Source organism: Macadamia integrifolia, chromosome 1 (assembly GCF_013358625.1).
Source record: "Macadamia integrifolia cultivar HAES 741 chromosome 1, SCU_Mint_v3, whole genome shotgun sequence".
In the NCBI taxonomy this organism is placed as follows: domain Eukaryota; kingdom Viridiplantae; phylum Streptophyta; class Magnoliopsida; order Proteales; family Proteaceae; genus Macadamia; species Macadamia integrifolia.
Genome location: NC_056557.1, coordinates 2,348,455 through 2,361,840, shown reverse-complemented (window position 1 = coordinate 2,361,840; position 13,386 = coordinate 2,348,455). Strand labels below are relative to the sequence as shown.

The 13,386-nt window shown below is 35.5% G+C and overlaps 1 protein-coding gene across 3 annotated transcripts in view; it reads right to left on the bottom strand.

Annotated features, from left to right (window-relative positions):
- Positions 1-4,911: 4,911 nt before the first annotated feature.
- LOC122077959 overlaps positions 4,912-13,386 on the bottom strand; it is a 42,542-nt gene continuing 34,067 nt past the window's right edge. The window contains exons 11-13 of one of the 3 annotated variants that reach the window (XM_042643846.1): positions 10,274-10,448; positions 5,497-5,547; positions 4,912-5,206 (exon numbers count right to left, since the gene is read on the bottom strand). In XM_042643846.1, the coding sequence (XP_042499780.1) occupies positions 5,033-5,206; positions 5,497-5,547; positions 10,274-10,448 (400 nt within the window). In that variant the 3' untranslated portion in view covers positions 4,912-5,032. Of the gene's footprint in view, positions 5,207-5,425; positions 5,548-10,273; positions 10,449-13,386 lie in introns of all 3 variants that reach the window. The other 2 variants (XM_042643855.1, XM_042643849.1) reach the window with 2 other exon arrangements.

The window sequence follows — 13,386 nt, the reverse complement described above, 5'->3', positions numbered from 1 at the left end:
TTCTTTCCCTTTCTAGATTCCAAACATATATAACCGGGTTTTGGGGCCCTTGGGAGGGGTTGCCCAACACCGGTCTTCTATATCATTTCTAATGTCTCTAATGATTACCCACCTATACCAGGTTATATTCCAAAATATTGAATGGCACACTACGTCCCTATAGTTCGAAGGGGTTGCGAACTTCATCTACCCATGCGGCTGCCATGGTGAAGTATCTCAAAAAGAGCAAAATGCTAATAAAATAGAAAATGAAGAAAAATATATGATAACATGGACAGAAATGATCGTTAAACTGTGGTTCTCTTGAGAACTCATTCATCACATGAGTACCTCAAAGGCTCAAACTCACCATGATACACTCACAAGTCCTAAAAATATAAATTATCAATTCTATTTCTTCAAATCAAAAGATAAAAATGGTAAGTCTCATCACAATCTCAGAACACATGATGGGTTGGAAGTGAACCAAAATACGGTAGCATGCAGGAAAATTATATCTATTGCCCAGTTTGTAGGAAAATTATATCCATTGATGGTGAATGATTAAATATCACGAGCAAAGTGTGCATTGTATGAACATAAGTCCTTATAATTATCACTATCACAAGAAAAATTAGCATGGCAAAAAGGTATGAACATAAGGGATTGAAGGTCGGCTGGAATCCTTATAATTATCAGTATCAGAAAGGAAAATTAGCATGGACAAGACATGTGAGAGTCACTAATTAACAAATAAGCGAAAAGTTTTTTCCACCATGATAAAAGGGATATTGAAAATGATATTTTTGCATTTATTCGTAAGATCTAATAGCTGTTAAGAGGCCAACATTTGTTCTTTCACTTTTTTAAATACCTTTCTTCACCTTATATTTTTTTCTTCATTTAAACAATCAATGCTATAGGATGGTACATTTATGGACTCTATTTCTTTATATATTGAATGTGTCTATTCATATAGGGATGTCAAATCAATTTTCAACGGACATCACAGGGTCATCGTCAGACGATGATGACATGGTTATAGTACACCAATTCCAAAACATGCTCAGTATGTATAGGATGAGAGAACCTCTGAATGATAATAGTTACACATGACCTATTAGGGTAGCTGAGGTTCTTGCAAGTCATGCTGATGTGTGTTACCAAGAGTTTAGACTTGAGAGACATGTATTTCTCAACCTGTGAGACCGATTGGTACATAGAGGCTAGTTAGTGGACAACTGTTTCATTCGAGTAGATGAGTAGCTAGCGATGTTCCTCATGATAGTAGCTCAAGGTTTGAGTAATAGATAAATGCAACGGTGATTCAATCATTCAGGATAGACGATTAGTGCTGTCTTCCACACAGTGTTACAAGCAATGCTAAATTTATCGCTTGAGACAATCAGACCATCAAATTTTGATGCGGTACCTCCAGAGATAACCAACAATCCAAAGTACTATTCATATTTCAAGGTAACTGCGACTTCTGATGATGATTAATTATTTCGATGTTTCCAATGCAATATCAATGCAATTTACACATGAGACAAAGCTCTCATGTAATACGTTTGATATAATGTTTAAAGAATCCAAAATTATTTGTATTTCATTTAATCCAAAAAAAAAAAAAAACTGATGGGGCTCACTATGAACATCATTGAAAAAATAGATTTTTTTACTCGACTCATCTTTTAAAAATTTATGAGTCGTGATCAGGGTATATCATGTCTTTCTTTCTCTTTTCCATATTTTCATCGTTGGGAGGAGGGAGTGGGGATATGGTTGCTTCATAAGTGAGAAGAAAAAAAAAAACTAATATTGAAGAACAACAAAAGGTCAAGGATTTTGTTTACTTATAGACCAAACTTGTGACCTATGAATAGTACATGGGCCAATAAACAAAAGGAGACTTGATGAGTTTCACTTGACTCTGGTAAAAATGTCGAGTCAATAAGAACTAAGACCTAGTCTTATTATTTCTTAAATCTGGTCGAGTCTTCATAACTACTGTCCAGGTTCATATTTTTATGACATGATTAGAATAACCTGCCTTTGCTTTCCATGAAAGTTGAATGGTTTTTGTTCAACCCTAATATAACAAATCCATGCGATTATGGGTCAGTATGGACCCGCGAGACTACTAATCAGGCCAAAGTCTTGAATACCCGTCATTAGCAAGGGAAGGAAAAAAAAAGGATGACCCGCCAAGTCATAACCTGGATTTCCAACTGTCGGATAAATAACATCTTTTTAATGTGCAAAGGTTTCCTTGGAAGCCCCGGTTCAAATAAACCATGTCTGATTGGAAGGACACCAATTTTACTGACAAACAAACTTTAAGGTCCCCTCCCTACGTGCCAAGTTTCAACCCGAAATATTCTTCCATGTAAAAGAATAAAGGTTTGCAAATATAGGGTCTACGGGAGGGAGCATGGACATGCATAGACTGCTGAAAATTACATGAATGCATGGATATATATGAGAATATTTTTATTGAATCTAAGTTTAAAATTTAACACATGGCTAATCCACAAGCCGATTAAAAAATTCAAATGGAAAAAATGGAAGCCTTAGAAAAACAGGTTTCAACCAAAAAACAAATTTTCAAATAGAAGTTTTGTAAGTAAACAATCTACAAAACCCAAACTCACAGGACAATGTAAATCTAAAAAATATTGTCGTTGCTTCATTTGCAATGAATTAGGCCATTTTGTAAATGAATGTCCTAACCAGAAAAACAATAATAAAAAAATGATTAAATTTCTGGAACAAAACCAATTTGATATTGTTTTTGAAACATAGATCTCTGATTCTGAAGATATTCTTTATGAATTAGAAACTACTTCAGCTTCTGCTTGTTCCGACTCAAATGTCGAATTTGTTTTTATGGTGAACACTACCACTGCTTCTCAACCCCTTGAAGAGGCAGAATTACAAGAAGTTTCATAACAGGAACAAAACTCTATTGTATTTTCCGACCTTGTTAAAGAAGACGTTACCATCAATGTGAATCTAAAAAAGATTGTTGTTGCTTCATTTGCAATGAATTAAGCCATTTTGTAAATGAATGTCCTAACCAGAAAAACAATCATAAAAAAAATGATTAAATTTCTGGAACAAAACCAATTTGATATTGTTTTTGAAACATAGATCTCTGATTCTGAAGACATTCTTTATGAATTAGAAACTAATTTAACTTATTCTTGTTCCGACTCAGATGTCGAATTTGTTTTTATGGTAAACACTACCATTGCTTCTCAACCCTTTGACGAGGCAGAATTACAACAAGTTTTACAACAGGAACAAAACTTTGTTGCATTTTCCGACCTTGTTAAAAAAGACGTTACCATCAATGATTCTTGTCTAATATCTTGTTTATATAACAAACATAAAAAACTTTCTTATTTAGAAGTTTATCCTCCAAATTAAATCTCTAGACCACCAGGTTTTTTGATCAAGCTAGTGGAAACACCACTACTTAGGGAACCGACGAAAACACATTGGAATTCCCGATTTTTAATATTAATCAAATAAAAAGATTGCAGAAGAAACATCCTCAACTACGATATATTCTTATAGGATTAATACAAATTGAGATTACATCTTTATTTAGGCAAGGAGTGGACGTACCAATTATTGCTGCCTTATTTGATAAAAGATTTATAAAAAATCATGTGAAAGCTCTCATTGGAGGAATGGAATCTAATATGATACACAACCATGTTTGGTTCAAAATTAAACCAAATTATTTTGTCTTTATCACAGACCCTGCAGTTTGTGATTCAGTAGTTCTGAAGAATAAAACCCAAAATTTGAGAATGAGATCTGACAGTCATAATCTTGCGGTCTCATGGAAATGTTTTCTTGAACTCACCAACATGACTTTTACAAAGCTACAACCAGCTGATTAAAAAATAGTTGAGATCTTTGAACTTCGTGCCTTTAAAACATAATTAGAACTAAGGCTTTTAAATTGGCATGATTTAAAGATTCCAGAAAATTGGCTTTTGACAGACATCCCGCCAAAACCTCAAGCACCACCAAGAATTCCCAAACCTTTGATATCTTGGCTTCTAGAGATACTCTATATCTTAAAATAAGATTTTCTTTTTCCACCCCCGATAAAGGATCCTCTTCATCATCCTCTCCTGCCCAAGGAAGGAATTCGGTTTCTGAATATCCTTCTTACAATCCTAATTTTTTTGGAAGCTACGACCCCACATAGTCTTCTAAACAATCAGATACCCAATCTAAAGCTGAATCAAATATGATTTCTTATCATAAGTATTCGTTGAAAGATAACAATGAAGAAATTATATTGTCCTTGAACCAAGGAAATAAACATATTTATGTAAAAGGCATCTTTAAATTCCCACAGATTTGAAGAATATAGCCTTAATGTTCTCATTGACACTGGACTGACACATGCTATTTGTCAATAGAATGCAATCCCTAAACACTATCAGGAAAAAATGGAAAAACCAATCTATGTCCATGTCATTACAGGACCTTTGGTTACTTTAGAGTACAAAGCTCATAAAATTCCAATTTATTTAAATAATATATAATTTATTATTCTCAAAATCCTTTGTTTTCCCTTCATGCATAGTGATTTTATTCTAGGAAATACTTTCCTACAAGACCGTCTTCCTTTAACCGTTTTACACTATTCTGTTAAAATAACTTTAAATTCTACTGAGGCTGCGATACCAATTCTCCCTCGACACAGCTTTTTCATGGAGAAAGGTTTTAAACCAAAGCCGATTATTAAAAACTTGGAACCCACTCATTGGCTCTACCAATGAGTCAGCCGAAACCAACTGTTCACATGCACTTATGCCATGTGGCAGTGACAATTTGGCCATTCTAGCTGTGCTGGATAGGCCATTTGTCCAGTCAATGCCAACTCTACTCATCTGACGGCCATTCTTGTGTCAAACCCCTCTGCTTAATAGATTAACAAAGCGTTGAACCACAATGAAATGATAAACAACTACCAGTATAGTAATCATAACTGTTTAACAGTGCTTCCATCATTTGGAAACTAAGATTAATGTTTAACAGCATAAAATACAGCAAAACCAACCACTGCAGTGGCCGTATGTAGTGTTATTGTCCTATGGATCTGATCCTTCGGCATTAGATTGCTTCTCAGGCACGCCCATGTCCATCGGGATAGAAAATGTAGTCCAAAAGTCCTCTGAAACTTTTGGATAGAGAATCCCTGCAAAAAGAAATGCAACTCTATAAAAACAAGTTAAACCATGGTAGGATCCAACCTGACACTCAGCAAGCTGAAGTTTTAAGCAACCCTTGTTCTCAGAAAATGAATAGTTCAAGCACTAAAGGATGAAGTTAACATCATTGGAGTCTCCAATTGACCAATGATTGTTGCATATAAAGCTGAAAGTTTCTGGAGATAATGTAGGGAAATAACCCAAACCTAAATAGGTATGTATTTGCAGGGGGGTTGATAGAGTACAGTTCTCATCACTTGGCTTCCTGCTTACCCACCTTGGCAGCAAATGCAAAACAACTGCTGTTGAACTTTTCCAAAGAGAAGCCCTGCACACTCTCAGAGGAATGGTCGAGAGTCATGGCTCCAACAAGGAATATGGTGTTCACATAATTACATTAGTTATTAGGTAACAGACTATATGTATAAGAACTAAATTGATAAGACTCCTCAGAATTTGGTAACTTTCAATTCCATTAACAACCACTTACGAGTCATTTCTATTGAGGTTCGACAAGTGTTACTTCATGATACTATATTTGAAGCTTATAGAAGATAGAACAAAAATATCTGACTGACTGTGACATCACATTCCATTCAAATGTCAGTTAATTTTATTTAATCTTTTATCCGCCCACCCACAAAAAAAAAAATATAGTTTCGCTCCAGGATCGCAAGTGTTCTGTTCAAACAGAATGGTCAGCCGGCCTGACTTTTGTCAGCCAGGCTAGCAAAATCCAAAATATAATAGCAGGATCCCCCCCCCCTCCCCTCCTCCTCCTCCTCCTCCTCCTCCTCTAACCATACAAAGTAGTCAAAATTATACCAAAACACTTTCTGTAAGAAAAGTAAGCTACTCCAACATCACAGGTATGACCAAAATAAACCCACATGGTTAACGACAGACTATATAAGGGGGTGGGGGAAAAAAATAATGCATTCCTAATCGAATAGAGAGATCAATGGCATACAGATTAATAAATAATTTCAACCACTCATGACACAAAAGGGTTACTGCAAGCAGGGTAGCAAATAAGCTCTAACATGATCAATTTCTATTGTTCATACAGTTTTCACTAGCAAACCAAAAAGAATAGATACCCAGAAAAGAGAGAAGGAATGCGCAAGATGCAAAAGTTTCTCAGTGAGCAAAGAATAGCTAAGTCATAGCCGTATCAGAACTTATGGCAAGCTCAGTATAAGATTGCGATTAGGAATCCTTTTACAAGTCAGTTCAGAAGGTTATATATATATATATACACACACACACACACACACACACACACACACACACACATACACCCCCATCAAATTGGACATTTTTTGAGTAAATCATATTGAATTTTTTCAAGAGTTTTGAAGCTGTTGTGCCGAGATTGGTATCCCAAACCTGATTTATTTATTCTTCTTCTTCTTCTTCTTATATACGTTTAACAGGTGTATCTTTCCTCATTCTTCATCTTTGTGTTGTTATTTTCTAATTCTGATATTTCCTTCCAATTCTTCTATTTTCTTCTCTGATTTCTTCCAATTCTTTTCTGTCTTCATGTATCAATTTTTAGTCTCTCCAGTTAATTTGACCTATTAGAATAAGTCCAGATTTGAATATTAGATCTGATCTTCCTCTACTGGGATTTATCTCAAGTTCCACCATATTCTTCTAATCTGGTCCAACAATAGTTTTGCTGGTTCAACCTCGATCCTAGACTGTTAGCAGAGATTTTTTTGGCTCTAGAATCTTTCCATAACCCTTAACTGCCAAGTCCAGTTACTCCAGTAGTGTACTCTCCAATGATTGACTAACTGAATGGCCATCAAACTTGGATACTTTCAGAAGTTCAGACATCTTTTGTAGTCACGATGCTATACCAACACTTAATATGGTACAATGCAACAACAACAACTCAGCCTTATCTCAACTAGTATGGTACAATGCAAGAATCTAAAATACAATTTTTAAGTTTCCTATCTACTATTCCTTACCTTCATGAGTTGGGCTGGCATATAGCCAGAAGCGACTTGTATGATGAACAGGCCAGATTCATGTTGTAGGGTTGCTTGTTAGTGTAACGTCAAATGACCTACTTCAGTACATTTCTCTTATTTTAGTGTCAACATGGCTATCAGGAATTTCCTCCTCAAGAACTGATAAATTTAGAAAGACATGAGTGTAATGGCCAGCTAGAACAACAGCTTATTTCTAATCCATTGACTTGAAATGTTTTAAATCCTAACCATAGGTCTGGTGCAAGTGCTGTAACCCGCAGCCAGGAAAAGGAAAACAACCAGTAAATATTGTCCAAAGAATGGTTCCATATCCGATGCTCATTATTGTCTTTGTAGAATATATACAGAACGTGCATGCTCATTATTTTCATTGTAGAATATATACAGAACGTGCTCCTTCACTTCACCCAATTTTTTTTGCAAAACATTTCATCCTCAGCACCTGAATGGGGCTGACCCCCCCCCCCCCTCTTCTGCAACTCTGTAAACTAGTTCTCTTACAGGCAGCTCTGTAACCGTATTAATGGAACAAATCAGCATGGGTCTCTGTCTCCAATATCCTAGAACTTGTTAACACATACCTATTAATAAATAAGGGTGTTACCCAGTGGACGAGGCTCCCACCACTGGGGGGTCTGCGAAAGGTCACAATGTACGCAGCCTTACCCCCACTTCGCGGAGAGGCCGTTTCCTGAGTGATCATTAATGTATAATATAATCATTTAACTGATTCCCTGGAGCTTTGAATGCAAGGAGACTATTGAATTAAAGGGGAGTTTTCCTATTTCAATTTCCGACAATATACATGTCAGATTCGTTTTGACAATCGCATGCTCAGTCTATCATATGCTTGAGGGGATTTTCTGACTGAATGGAGTCAAGAGCTCTCAGTCACATATGCAAGACATATAAAGAAGATGATACAGAGGCTTATCATGAAAAGAAATAAAACTCTTGTAGGCCCTTGAATCACTTTCCCCTAAAGAAGAAGAAAGGGAAGCAAAGTGCTCAATTGCTGAAAAAACATATCAGTCTGTAAAGAAGAGCAACCCAGTGCATGACGTTCCCACTACTGCAGGGTCTGGGAGGGGCAAATGTATGCAGCATTACCCCCTTCTTTGCAGGAGAGTCTGTTTCTAAACGTATCAGTCTGTAAAGTGAAAGAATATGCATCTTCTTTCCCAATCAATACTGCCTGTTGATACCTAGCACTAAAAAGAACACTAGCTGTTGGTTTTAAAACCAGTTCATCAAAAGCAATGACCACTTGTTTACCCTTTAGCTGGTTTTCAGCGACTTCCACGTAGAGCATCCACGATCATGACTTGCAGGACAGTAAATCAATGGATAAAAACCAAACTCATTGTAGCAGCTCAAGGAAGATGGTTGTTGCGCCAATGATACTTTGGAGGGTTTTTAGTATATACTAGTAGTTATGCATCACTTTCTGTAAGTCAGCTTCACCTTGATTGTGATTATAATAAATTTAAATACAGCTGTGTCCCTAATTGTTTGATTAAATAATATTCTCCCACCTTAGTTCCCTCAAATGATATAAATGCAGAATGCTTGACATAACCCTAAAATGTGAGAACTTAATTTTAAGTAAAGGCATTTCGATTTTCTAAAGAATGGAGTCTAATCTAATTGTAAGCAGCAAATAAAAAAATGCCCAGTCTACAAGATGAAAAGAAACCAGTTACTCCTGATTAAGTTCCACATATGAATCTCAAGATAATTTTTAACAACTCATGGATGATTACTGATTTTTTTTTTTTTTTTTTTGGAGGGTGGGGTACTAGGATGATCACTGGTCTGATAGAATAGTAAATGAAGCTAAATTTTCAAAACACACGGACAATTACTGGGAAGAAGGACATAGAAAATGGTATTACCAACTGCCGAGTAATGCCATCCATAAATATCTATCCAGACAACAACCCCTTTCCTTTTCCCCCCTTTCTTGAGAGTCCATAACACTCTTTTTGTGTGAAGAAGTCAGAAACTTTTATATTCATTAAGTACTGAACCACAAAGGTACAAATTAATAATTTCAAGTTCACTAAATTCAAGAACTGCAATCAGAATCTCATGCCTAGAGAATAAAACAATCACAACTCACAAAGGTTTATCCAAAAATTTGTAGGATACATGAATTCCTTTTTACTATTCCTTATCTATACTATATATTAATGTAAAGCAGCTGATGGAGGTGCATTCAATTGCTTTCTTAGTTTACCATACCTCAATATATAAGATAAGTTTAGAAAATCCACTTTCAATCTCTTCCAATAAACACCGTTCTACAGTTCTATGCGATAATAGAATTGTAAGTGGCAAGTACACTGATAAGTATATTAGAAAGATCTTAACTAAAAAACGGGGATGCAATTCCCATGTCCACAAGTTCCAAACTGTTAGGCCACTCTTCGACCATGACATAACACTATAGTCATGAAACTTCCCAGTCTTCAAATCCCAAAGTATTACAAAGCTCTTCATTACAACCAAGAAGAAGAGGAGTATTAAAAAAACAATAAAGAAAAAATGTTAAATCTCTAGCAGCAGGTTAGTATTGATTTACTATTTTCTTCTCAAACTTCTTTGCGATTTCAACAAAAATTTCATCAACCATATTCTCATTCCTGGTTTTAAGAATCTGCAATCTTTAAGGTTGACCTTGGGAGGGTAAATACCATAAGCAAGCCACTTTTTCATGGCAGTTCAACTGCAGCTCACCCAAGTAAAATCTGTATTGTGAACTCAAACCCAAACCCCCATTAAATGTGCAATATGCCTTTACCTTCTATTTTTTCTTATTTGGTCATGTGCATATTTGCGTTCTTCTAGTCTAGTCTATATAATGAAAAGAACCAGTTAAGCCCTACTCTGTGAAGTACAGATTTTGGTGCCTATGATACAAAAATTTCAACACAAAGAAACCCTGATTTCAACTGAAAAGGAAAATCTCCATTATCAATAACTTAAATCAGTTTTTTTTAAGTAGGCATGTAATAACATGGAAGAGAGTCCACGCATAAATTTTACCATAGGAAGCTTGTCTTGAACTGCAAGATGATCCACATGAAGCCTCACATTTGAAGAAGCAGCAAACCAAACACTGGGATCAACATCAGCATATGTCTTCGCCACTATATCAAATAATGTTTCTGCACCACTTTCTATGGTTTTCAAGATGGATGATTCCCTATTTCTGCGGTTCCTGTAAACAAGGACATTATTGACTTCATTGTTAGAATCTAGAAATACAGTATTGTGACAATTTCAGGTTACCAAAGTACATCCAGGAAGCAAACATATTTGTAGGTTCAAAAGCATGAAGCCTGATCTACAATGCTACATTGGCACAACAGTTGCAAAACTTGATAATTGACTGCTGCCAGCTTTTTGTGGCTTGGAAAGAGAAATATATACAAAATACACTTGGGCTCATAAGATACAAGTGTAATGATTACAAGAACTCCAAAAATATGCTTGATAAAAAAAAAGGCAAGATTTTTGGGCAAAAGGAAAGTCACATATTTATTTCAACACACTGCCCGTTTAAGTCAGCATTGGTCTAAGTAAAAGAAGATTTGAACTTTCAGAAATAAAAACTAGAGTAATATTCTTGTTTATTACTTCTTAGGAGACCCCTGCATCATTTTTTAAATGATTTCATATCCAATAGTCCAACCCTTAACTTCAGTTCTTCCTCAGACCCTAAGAATGGAATTGGACAATTACATCCAGATAAGGAGGTTATTAACCATTAAGTATTAAGATTACAATTCTGGATTGATAGAACATGCCCTTAATATGAGAAGAATATTGTCACAGAGTTCAACAAAGTAATGCTATTGAGTGTCTTGGAGGCAATGATTTGAGTATCGGTATCGGGTTTCATATCAGAAAGGTGATTTAAGAGATGTGTCATATTATATCGGAGAGACACAAGATAAGATATGCATGGCAATGGTTAAGAAATGCATAGTTGTGCTTATAATATATATAAAATATAATTTTGTGTATATATATATATATATCGGTTTAATGCAAGGATTTGAGTCGTTTTTACCTAATCAAGTGATGCGTGACTAAGAGAGAGAGAGAGAGATCTGCAACTTTACCTCTTTTTCGCCCAAATCTATTTCAATCTATGATTTGAGCATTGTAAATCCCCAAAACTTGTTGAAATGGTGAAGGTTGTATTCGTTTTTATGTTAGATGATTTCTACCAACTAAGAACGAAAAGAAAATGTTTTTTCTTTTGCAGGTTTAAAGGAGGCGCATCGGGTGTATGTTACCTATATCGGACCATACCAATCTATATAAATTTTTTTTTTTTTTAAGTAAGTACCATATCGATACTAATACCAACCAAAATCCTAGAAATCATATCCATCAAAGCTAGAATTTGGTATCCTCTGTCTCCATAGTTTTTAAGGCGCTGGTAAGGCGACGCCTTAGCAACGCCTAGGCGCTGATGCGGTCTAGAGATAGTAAGGCAGTGCTCCGCCTTATGTGAAGTGGCGCCTTTTGGGTTTTTTTTTTTTTAACACATTTTAAAATTACTTGATGAAGATTCCAAATATAGAATTTTTATTGGTAGGTGTATGGTTTTGTTAACACTTGAGATGTATGGGATTAGCTTTACTCCACCAAAAATAACCAAAACAAACAAAACAAAAATCAGATTCACAAATAGGGTTTGGATTTTGTCAAGGGTTTTAAGAAAGGGCTTTGAGAAGGAATCAAGGAACAAAGAAGAACCATTGATCCAGGAAACCATTATGCTCCGGTAGCGGTGAGCTTCATTCTTCTTTGACAGGAATAGAAATATAGTGGATGACCTTAGGGCTTAGGCACTCATTTTGGCATCATAGAAGTAAGCATAATAAATAATTGTATTTTTTATGTCTTCTTTTTTTTATATTTATAATTTGGTTTCATAATTATGTATTTATATTATATGTTAATATGATTGATGATTGATGATTGATGATTGACGATTGATGATTGACGATTGATGATTGATGATTGATGAAGATGAATTTAGTTTATTCACTTTATTGATTTGTTTTCTTGATGAATATCTTACATTGGTATGAATATGAACCTTTAATATTTATTTAACATATGAGTAATAGGATTCAACTAGGATTTGAGCCAAATAGATTGGTTTTATAAAAAAATTACACAGAAACGCTTTAGTCAATAAGGCGACGCTTTATGCCCGTCTTATCGCTAAGGCGCTCCGAAAGACCCTCAAACGCCTCCGTCGCCTTACCGCCTTAAAAACTATGTCTGTCTCTAAAGCTATCTCCTCTCAAATTGTGGATGGATCCTCTACTTATCTCTGGCTTGACCCTTGGCATAAGCTTATCTGCTTCAAGCATCATATTCCTCCTCAAAGTTTCACAACTTGGAGAGTGTTCACAAGCTGTCTCCCTATGCAAGCTTTTCTTATTTAAAGAAGTATTATATAGACCATCTTTTCTTTACCTGCCCTATTTCCTCCTCTATATGCAAAAGGGTTCTTACCAAATTTTGGCCTATAAATAGAAGAATCCTTCCATTTCAGAGGGAGTGGATGTGGATGGATATGACATTTCGTGATTATGTGGGCAAGCTTGCTTTTTGTGCTACTATTAATCAAATCTAGCTGGAGAGAAATCATAGGAAATAAATCTCCAATTCTCGGACGCTTGGAAAGATTTGGGGCTCCATCTTCTTTGATGTTAAAGCCAAGATTTCAAATGTTTCTTCCACTTGTAATCCCTCCCCAATAAATTGTCATATTGTTGCTTCCTGGGAGCTTCCTAGGTATGTGATTAGGAATTCCAATTTTCCTTGAGGATTGGTTTTGATTTTTCATTTTTCCTCTCACCCCCCCCCCTCCTTCAGGGTTGTATGTATCTTCTTCTCCTTTGGTAATGAATTATTTATTCACCCAAAAAAATAAATAAAAAAATTGATAGATTTCAATTTTTATATTGAAAATCTCTTCAAAATGATTACTTTTGTAAGCTTCTCCAATTACCAAACTTGTCTAGCTTGAGGCCTTGCAAAGTACAGCAGAACTTTCTAAAGTTTCCTGAGTTATCAATAAAAGAAACCAAACTTAAAACTCTTTGCAGCCACCCTTCTTAATTCATCTC